Source organism: Ranitomeya imitator, chromosome 5, assembly GCF_032444005.1.
Source record: "Ranitomeya imitator isolate aRanImi1 chromosome 5, aRanImi1.pri, whole genome shotgun sequence".
Lineage (NCBI taxonomy): Eukaryota > Metazoa > Chordata > Amphibia > Anura > Dendrobatidae > Ranitomeya > Ranitomeya imitator.
In genome coordinates this window covers 15,110,432-15,119,285 of record NC_091286.1, presented here as the reverse complement: position 1 = coordinate 15,119,285, position 8,854 = coordinate 15,110,432, and the positions used below count along the sequence as shown (strand labels likewise).

Genomic DNA, 8,854 nt, shown 5'->3' with positions numbered 1-8,854 from the left:
ACACCGCCGATGATGCGGCCCCGGCTGACAGCGCACCGCCAACACTGCGGGGAGCGGTGACCACCGGCAAGGTACCCACAGCCCCTACCCCCCGAGCGTCAGCGGGTGCAGCAGGCGCCAGGCCGTCCCCCGTTTCCACAGAGGATCGGGCCTGGACACCTCCACAGGTTTTATTACTGCCCGCCACAGGGCCACTCTCCAGACCATGCACACTGTCCGGCTTTGCAGCCGCATGCCCACTCTCGCCCCCTCTGCTACCGCCAGCAGAGACGGCGACCTGCGCCATATGACTTGTACTCTCCCCGCTCCCTCGCACCGGACCCACTGCAGGTCCCGGGCCGGGGTGGGTAGCGGGCTCCACACAGCGGGATCGGGGGGTCCCAGGAAGGGGGACAAACACCAACCTCTCCTCTGATGTTTTCTTCCTTTTTTTTTCTTTTCTTTTTCCCCCTCCCGGTTGCCTCGTCCCCACAGACCTCATCCCCAAACTTCAGGTGGGCATAATTTACTGGGGACTCTAGCTGACGGATCTGCTGCAAGACGAGGCAACCCCCACTACTGCTGTTATCGCTGCTGCTGTCATCCGCATCACCCCCATCATCCTCTGAAATACTATTGTCTGATGGGAGTGGGACCTGCACTGGATCTATCCCGCTGTGTGTGGCCTGGAGATCACTTACCAAGCCCCCAGGTGGGTACGGTGCCTCCTCCATCTCCTCATGGTCCACCTCCTCCACCTGGGTCGGACGCCGAGACCCCTCTGGCTCCTTTGCAGCAGCCATGTTGTGGAATCGGTCGTCATTCTCCAGCTTTTCCCGGAAGGGCCCGCTGTTGTTTAATATCGCCGCTCTCCGGGCTTCCATGCCCTCAATGCATATCCCCAGGCTGGATATCCTGGCTGTTAGGGCAGACTTCTCTGTGCGGGAGGCTCTGCTTGCAGCTTGCCTCACCTCCTTCATCTCCTCCCGGAGTCTCCTGAGGGTCTTCCCAGCCTCCTCATGCTCGCTGAGGTACGCATGGACGCGGGAGGCATAGCTGTCAACCGGCTCCCGTGCGGCCCTAGCGCCCCAATCCTTCGGCACCGGCGCCGCTGCACCTCTGCGAGTACCTATAAATAATGCCATTATACAGTGAACAAAAGAGAACACGTGTCCCTGCTGTGGCACTAGGCTCTGCACAATCCATCCTCTGCGGTTATAAGCTGTTCATGTACAATGGCCCTTAGTGTAAAATGCAACTAAGAAAATGTGATGAAAATGATGTTAAAACTGCAAAATTATCTGAGGTTCATCAGACTCCCTATAAATGATGGCGGCCGAGCACTGACTGCTGTGTAAATGTGATTGGCTAATTCTGTGCACGACCAGGGCTCTGGCACTGCTCCTCCTGTTTCTCCTTCTCCTGTCCCTATCACTTACCTGCTTATCTAAGCCCTAGGTACATTAAATGAGAACCCTCTCCAGAGAAGAGAGGCCCTCGCTGCACCTAGCCTGTCATACTCCAGAGAGCGCACCTTCACCAGGGCACCCAGAATATTCCTAACAACCTCGTCCCGGGGGAGGATTTTCTGCTGAGTTGACACTAAGCACCGTGCGTTCCACGTGTAAAACCTGACGACTAAACTGACTAGAAATAAAGTGCCCCGATCTCGGCCACCCAGGGATCCGAATGCCCCATACGCCCACTCCGCATAGGAAAGGTGTGCCAGCCGAGGCCAGCCTATGGAAGCACCTACCCTGTTGTAAACCCCTGTATTAAAAGGACACTGAAGGAGGAAGTGCTCCATGCTTTCCAGCGTGTCGCAACACCCCTCACGGGGACAACCCCGATCATCGGAGTTCCTACACTTTAGGTTGTCCCTTACGTACAGTTTCCCATGGAAGCAGCGCCAAGCCAAGTCCCAAAACTTCAAGGGGACCCGTGTAGAATTCAATAACCTCAGCCCACCCTCCAGATCCCGACTTGGGCAATCTTTGAGCACCAGAGGCTTCTGGAAATGGGTCAACAGAACCCTCCTGTCAAGGAATTTCCTCGACATGGTCCTGATCTCCCACATTCCCAGACCCCACCGGCGGATCACCTTCAGAACCGGGGTAGCGTAAGCCGGGAGATGCCCGTGCGGTGTGCGCAGGTCCTTCACTTGCCCTCCTGTCTCCCATTCCTGGAAGAAGGGCCGAAGCCATCCCCTGCAGGAGAATACCCACGGAGGAGCCCTCTCTGACCAGAGGTTGGCGATGTTAGTCTTGACAAAAGTGTTTATTAGAAACACCACTGGGTTGACCATATCCAACCCTCCTAGTCTCCTTGTGCGATATGTGACCTCCCGCTTGACTAGGTTCAGCCTATTTCCCCATAACATCTGGAAAAACAGGCTGTAGACCCGTGTCCAGAGCGGCTCTGGCAACATGCAGACGCTGCCCAGGTATATTAACAAGGGTAGCAAAAAACCCTTAACCAGGCTAACCCTTTCCCTCAGGGTCAAAGACCAACCCTTCCATTGGTCCACCTTCTGGGCGGCGATCTTAAGTCTGCCCTCCCAATTTTGCTGGGGGTAGTCCCCAGGGCCAAATTCGATGCCTAGGATTTTTGCCGATGCCTGGGGCTCTGGAAGAGTGTCCGGGAGACCAAAACTAGGGTCTCCCCCTCCCAGCCAGAGACTCTCACACTTTTCCTGATTAATTCTGGACCCAGAAGCCTCCGAGTAGTGATCAACCTCAGACATGACCCACTCCGCCTCCTCACCCGAGGACACGAAAAGGGAGACGTCATCGGCATACGCTACCACCCTCAGAGTGGCTTCCGGGGCCACCTGGTCCATCCTGACTCCCGCCAACGGCCCACGCTCAATCCTCCTTAAAAGGGGATCTATCGCGAACACGTATAACAGCGGGCTCAATGGACAGCCCTGGCGGACCCCAGACCCAACCTCAAAAGGGCGGCCAGACCAACCATTCACGAGCGGGAGAGTCTCTGCCCCCGCGTACAAAATCTTTAGCCAATTTACAAACCCCCCAGGCAGACCGTACCTCAGAAGGACGGACCAGAGGTACTCGTGGTTAACCCGATCAAAAGCCTTCGCCTGGTCTAAGGACAGCAAGTACCCCTTCCAGTGACCTGCCCTGCTCCACTGCCTCTCGGACACCGAGCACAGCACTAAACGTACTGCGGCCTGGAACAGAGCAGTGCTGGGCCCCCGAAAGGAGCCGGGGTGCAAACTTCACCAGCCGTTTGAACAGCACCTTTGCCAGAACCTTCCGGTCCGTATTGAGAAGCGCTATGGGACGCCAATTCTCAATACGGGACGGGTCCTTACCCTTTGACAGGATAATCAGGGCAGACTGCCTCATCGACTGGGAAAGAGCGCCCGAGGAGAGACACTCGTTAAACACCTCAGTCAAGAGAGGGACCAAGGAGTCCCTAAAGGTCTTATAAAACTCGGATGTTAAGCCATCCGGACCTGGCGATTTCTTAGGCCGAAGCCCATCAATGGCCAGTCGCACTTCCTCTTCCCTGATTGGTTCTGTCAAAACGTGAAGCGAGGGGTCATCCCCTGGCTCAGGGACGGCCTCGGCCAGGAAAGCCGACATCACGTTCCTATCCAGATCCCTCTTCCCCAAGAGGTGTGAGTAGAAAGATCTGATCACCTCCAGGATCCCTGATTTGGATCTTTTCAGGGAACCCGTATCGTCGACCAAACCTGTCACCACCTTACAACTCACTGACATCTTACAGTTTCTGTAGGGGTCAGGCGAGCGGTACCTCCCGAAATCCCTCTCAAAAACCAAAGATGTGTGCCTATCGTACTGACACCTCTTGAGTAAAGACTTCACTCTGGAGATCTCCTCACGGTCACCTCCAGCCGAGACGAGATGTTCGAGTTTCCTCCTCAGTTCCTGACACAGGCGGTACCTGCACAGGCTCCTGAGGCTCGAGAGCTGGCGGAAGAAACTCGCAACCCGATCTTTGAACATCTCCCACCACTCTGACTTATCGCTACAGAGATCCAAAAGCGGTACCTGGCTCTGAAGAAAGTCCTCAAAGGATTGTCTTATCTCTGCTTCTTCCAAGAGGGACGAATTCAGCTTCCATAGTCCCCTTCCCATCCGAGGGGTTTCTGAAACATTCAGAGAAAAAGAAATCAGACAGTGATCGGAGAACTCCACCTCAACAAAGGACACTGCTGAAGAGATGGCTTCCTCCTTTAAAAAAAACCTGTCTATCCTAGACCTACAATTACCTCTATGAAAGGTGAAACCACAGTGACCTGGGGTGTGCCGGATGTGGACATCCACCAGGCGAGCGTCACTAGCTATGCTATTAAGAGTATTACTATCATAAGCCAGCCGGTCAATGGAGCCTCCCCTATCACGAAGCCTTGTGACAGTGTTAAAGTCACCTCCAAAGACCACCTGCCGACTGGTAAAAAGATAGGGCTTAATCTTCAGGAAGAGACATTTACGGTCCCACTTTGACTGCGGACCATAGATGTTAATGAGCCGAAGCTCCTGTCCCCTCATGAAGACGTCTAAGACCAGGCACCTCCCCATTTCTACCTCGATAACTCTCCGGCATTCAACCGATGCAGTCTTAAAAAGGACTGCCACCCCGCTACACGGCTCGGCCGCAAGAGACCAGTACGAAGACACGCACCTCCACTAGCTCTTCGCCTTGCGTATGGCCCCCATATCCGTAAGCCTGGTCTCCTGCAAAAACAAAATTTCAGCCTCAAATCGGGTGAGAAAATCAAAGGCCGCAAATCTAGCCGCATCAGACTTTATACTAGCGACATTAATGGTCGCTAGAGTCAACGGGGTGGGTGCCGCCATCATGAGTGATCGAGTTAGATGGCCTTTTTCTTCACCCCACCCTTTTTCTTAGCCCGCTCGTCTCCGGACGATGAAGCCCCCCCTCTTCTTTTCAGAGAGACAGAGGTATCCATCCCTCCCACCTCTTTCTCATCTCCGGACCCAGGGTCGTCCCCACCTCGCGAGGAAGACACACCCCCCGGAGAAGGGACTCCCCCGCCTCCCAAAGGCCCTCCCGATGTTACCTCCGGAACCTCACCCCCGACTCCCGTCTCAGCAGGATCGTCAAGGGCTTGGAACCGGTTGGAGAGAGGGATCAGAGGGGAGTTGGTGGGACCTTCCTTAGGCACCTTGGTCAGGGAAGAAGATTTTCCACCTTTTTTCTTCTTTTTTTTACTTTTGGCACTCTTGGCACTCTTGGTACCCTTGTCACCCATTTCTTTTGGCTGTTCCCCTCCATCCTCATCAAAACTTTCATATTGAGAGGCATCTGAGAGATCAGCCGCTTCCTCATTCTTCACCCGTCTGATCTCCTCATTCACCGCTTCCTCCCCCGGGGCCTCAGTGACATGGGCTGTCGCCTCGGAGGAGGGGGCAGCCATTACCCCAGTTTCCCGAGGCTCCTCCTGCCCCCTGCCCTCCTGACGCCTTGCCTGCCTCCGCTGGTAAGAGGGGCCCCTAGCCCTGCCATTCCTCATCTCTGCAGAAGTTGCACCGCCAGGAACTTCCTCACGGCTCCCCTCCGCCCGGCTGGCCATGGCATTAGAGAAGGAACGAGGGCAGCGGCTGAACGGGTGACCTAGATCACCACACAGGTGACATCGAATGACACCACAGGATGCGGCAAGGTGACCTACCTCGCCACACAAGGCACATTTCTGCACCTTGCAGCCCGCGCTGAAGTGGGGAGGATCACCGCACCTGTGGCATACCTTCGGCTGCCCCTGGTAGAAGACCAGAATCCGATCCCTTCCCAGAAAAGCCGAGGAAGGGATGTGGGTGACAGTGCCCCCTGAACGCTTCAACTTTACCATGAAGGTCCAGCCCCCTGACCAGATACCAAAATCGTCCCGGTTCTTCTTCGGGACCTCCACAACCTCGCCGTACCGACTCAACCAGGTCATTATGTCAACGCCAGAAAGAGACTCATTACATGTTAAAACGGTCACTTTCTTCGGCCCACTTTGGCGAGAAATTGCTTCCACGGCGAAACCTCGCCAGCCGGGCTCCTCTTTTACCAGCTCATAATTCGACCAAAAGAGCTCCAAGCCCTCCGGCCGAACAAAGCTGATATCAAAGGTGGAGGTCCCAAAAGGATGTATCAGAGCAAAGATGTCAATAGCCCTGAAGTCCATCTTCATGAGGAGCTTCACCACATTTGTCCTGGATGGACACGCTTCATCGCCCCTCCAGCGAAGACGAACCACATTTCTCCTGGAGACCCCCTGCCCGGCTGTCGGGAGGGACCACACGGTCTCCCCCCCCCCCCCTTTTCTCTTGGAAGGCAGCTAGACCAAACTTATCTAGCCAGTAGGACAACGCCACCTCTCTTCCCTCTACATTGATCGTCTGCTCCCCTTTTTTGAGGGCCTCCAGGAAACGGCGGCGAAAAGCTTCATTCCCTGGGTCCGGAGATGAGGAAGACCCCTGTGGAACCCCAGCGGCAGCAGCCGCATAACTAATGGCTGCTGCAGGTGATGGGGACGATGGACCAGCCCCTATATTCCCTGAACCCTCAACCTCACAGTCAACCATCTCCACCTCACTTACCTCAGCCTCACCATTTTCATTAGAAGTCCCCACGCTGGCACCATTCACACCAACCATACCTCCAGCAGAAACTGCCCTTCCAACACCTGACCCTTCACCATTATCACACACTAGTCACACCACTTGCACCACTTCCATCCTTATTTACATTTTTTTTTGTATTTTTTTTTCTGCTTTCTGCTGGGGTTGTTGCTGTTTGCAGTGCAGCTGCCCCTTTAAGATCAATACTGCAGGGTTTGATTACCACACCCTGCTTTTCAGCAGAGCATGTGCTGGCAGCTGCAGACTGTTGCTCCAGCCTCTCCTGCAGACCATCTCCACGCTCCTGTGTGCACTTCACCGCCGGGTCCCCCACAGATACAGGTGACACACATGCAGAGGACCCCGGCGGTGCGACTTTCTTCGGCGAGGATGCCGTCCGGACCTGCATTACCGCAGCCATTACAGCTGCACCCGAGATGATAACCGGTGCCGGGGTCCCGGATTTTGACCCAGCATTGGATCTGCATGTGGGGGACCCCGACACCACAGCACACACCGCCGATGATGCGGCCCCGGCTGACAGCGCACCGCCAACACTGCGGGGAGCGGTGACCACCGGCAAGGTACCCACAGCCCCTACCCCCCGAGCGTCAGCGGGTGCAGCAGGCGCCAGGCCGTCCCCCGTTTCCACAGAGGATCGGGCCTGGACACCTCCACAGGTTTTATTACTGCCCGCCACAGGGCCACTCTCCAGACCATGCACACTGTCCGGCTTTGCAGCCGCATGCCCACTCTCGCCCCCTCTGCTACCGCCAGCAGTGACGGCGACCTGCGCCATATGACTTGTACTCTCCCCGCTCCCTCGCACCGGACCCACTGCAGGTCCCGGGCCGGGGTGGGTAGCGGGCTCCACACAGCGGGATCGGGGGGTCCCAGGAAGGGGGACAAACACCAACCTCTCCTCTGATGTTTTCTTCCTTTTTTTTTCTTTTCTTTTTCCCCCTCCCGGTTGCCTCGTCCCCGCAGACCTCATCCCCAAACTTCAGGTGGGCATAATTTACTGGGGACTCTAGCTGACGGATCTGCTGCAAGACGAGGCAACCCCCACTGCTGCTGTTATCGCTGCTGCTATCATCCGCATCACCCCCATCATCCTCTGAAATACTATGGTCTGATGGGAGTGGGACCTGCACTGGATCTATCCCGCTGTGTGTGGCCTGGAGATCACTTACCAAGCCCCCAGGTGGGTACGGTGCCTCCTCCATCTCCTCATGGTCCACCTCCTCCACCTGGGTCGGACGCCGAGACCCCTCTGGCTCCTTTGCAGCAGCCATGTTGTGGAATCGGTCGTCATTCTCCAGCTTTTCCCGGAAGGGCCCGCTGTTGTTTAATATCGCCGCTCTCCGGGCTTCCATGCCCTCAATGCATATCCCCAGGCTGGATATCCTGGCTGTTAGGGCAGACTTCTCTGTGCGGGAGGCTCTGCTTGCAGCTTGCCTCACCTCCTTCATCTCCTCCCGGAGTCTCCTGAGGGTCTTCCCAGCCTCCTCATGCTCGCTGAGGTACGCATGGACGCGGGAGGCATAGCTGTCAACCGGCTCCCGTGCGGCCCTAGCGCCCCAATCCTTCGGCACCGGCGCCGCTGCACCTCTGCGAGTACTCCGCTCACCTCCGGGAGGAGGCACCGCAGTGGCCCTCGCCTCAGCCTTAGGGGCTTTGCAGCCCTCCTGGGTCTTCCTGGGCTCCACCATGTTCTGGGCCTTGCCGGATCTGGTGACCCTCTTTGCCGGTAGCGATGAGCTCCCACCCCTCGCCGGCTTAGACCGAGGGGTGGGAGACGGGGACTCAGCCCCACAGTCCATCCAATACACCCCTCTCTTTCCTGGGTCAGAGAGGGGGGGATTCCTGAGTGAAAAACTGGTTACTCTCCTGGAGCACACAAAACAGCACCTTCCTCCACACACTACAAGCTCCTAGTGGCGGCTGTATAAATCTGTATGTAGTGAGCTCCCTCTAGTGGTGACTGTATAAATCTGTATGTAGTGAGCTCCCCCTAGTGGTGACTGTATAAATCTGTATGTAGTGAGCTCCCTCTAGTGGTGACTGTATAAATCTGTATGTAGTGAGCTCCCCCTAGTGGTGGCTGTATAAATCTGTATGTAGTGAGCTCCCCCTAGTGGTGACTGTATAAATCTGTATGCAGTGAGCTCCTCCTAGTGGTGACTGTATAAATCTGTATGTAGTGAGCTCCTCCTAGTGGTGGCTGTATAACCTGTATGTAGTGAGCTCTCTCTAGT

General features: G+C 56.0%; 1 protein-coding gene across 1 annotated transcript; it reads right to left on the bottom strand.

The window, feature by feature from the left end:
• Positions 1-3,005: 3,005 nt before the first annotated feature.
• On the bottom strand, positions 3,006-8,482 carry LOC138681085 (uncharacterized). The gene is made up of 2 exons (XM_069768327.1): positions 7,790-8,482; positions 3,006-4,114 (listed from the first exon to the last, which is right to left on the bottom strand). The coding sequence occupies exons 1-2, from the start codon at positions 8,417-8,419 to the stop codon at positions 4,079-4,081; spliced, it is 666 nt and encodes a 221-aa protein (XP_069624428.1). The 5' UTR covers positions 8,420-8,482; the 3' UTR covers positions 3,006-4,078.
• Between the last annotated feature and the right edge of the window lie 372 nt (positions 8,483-8,854).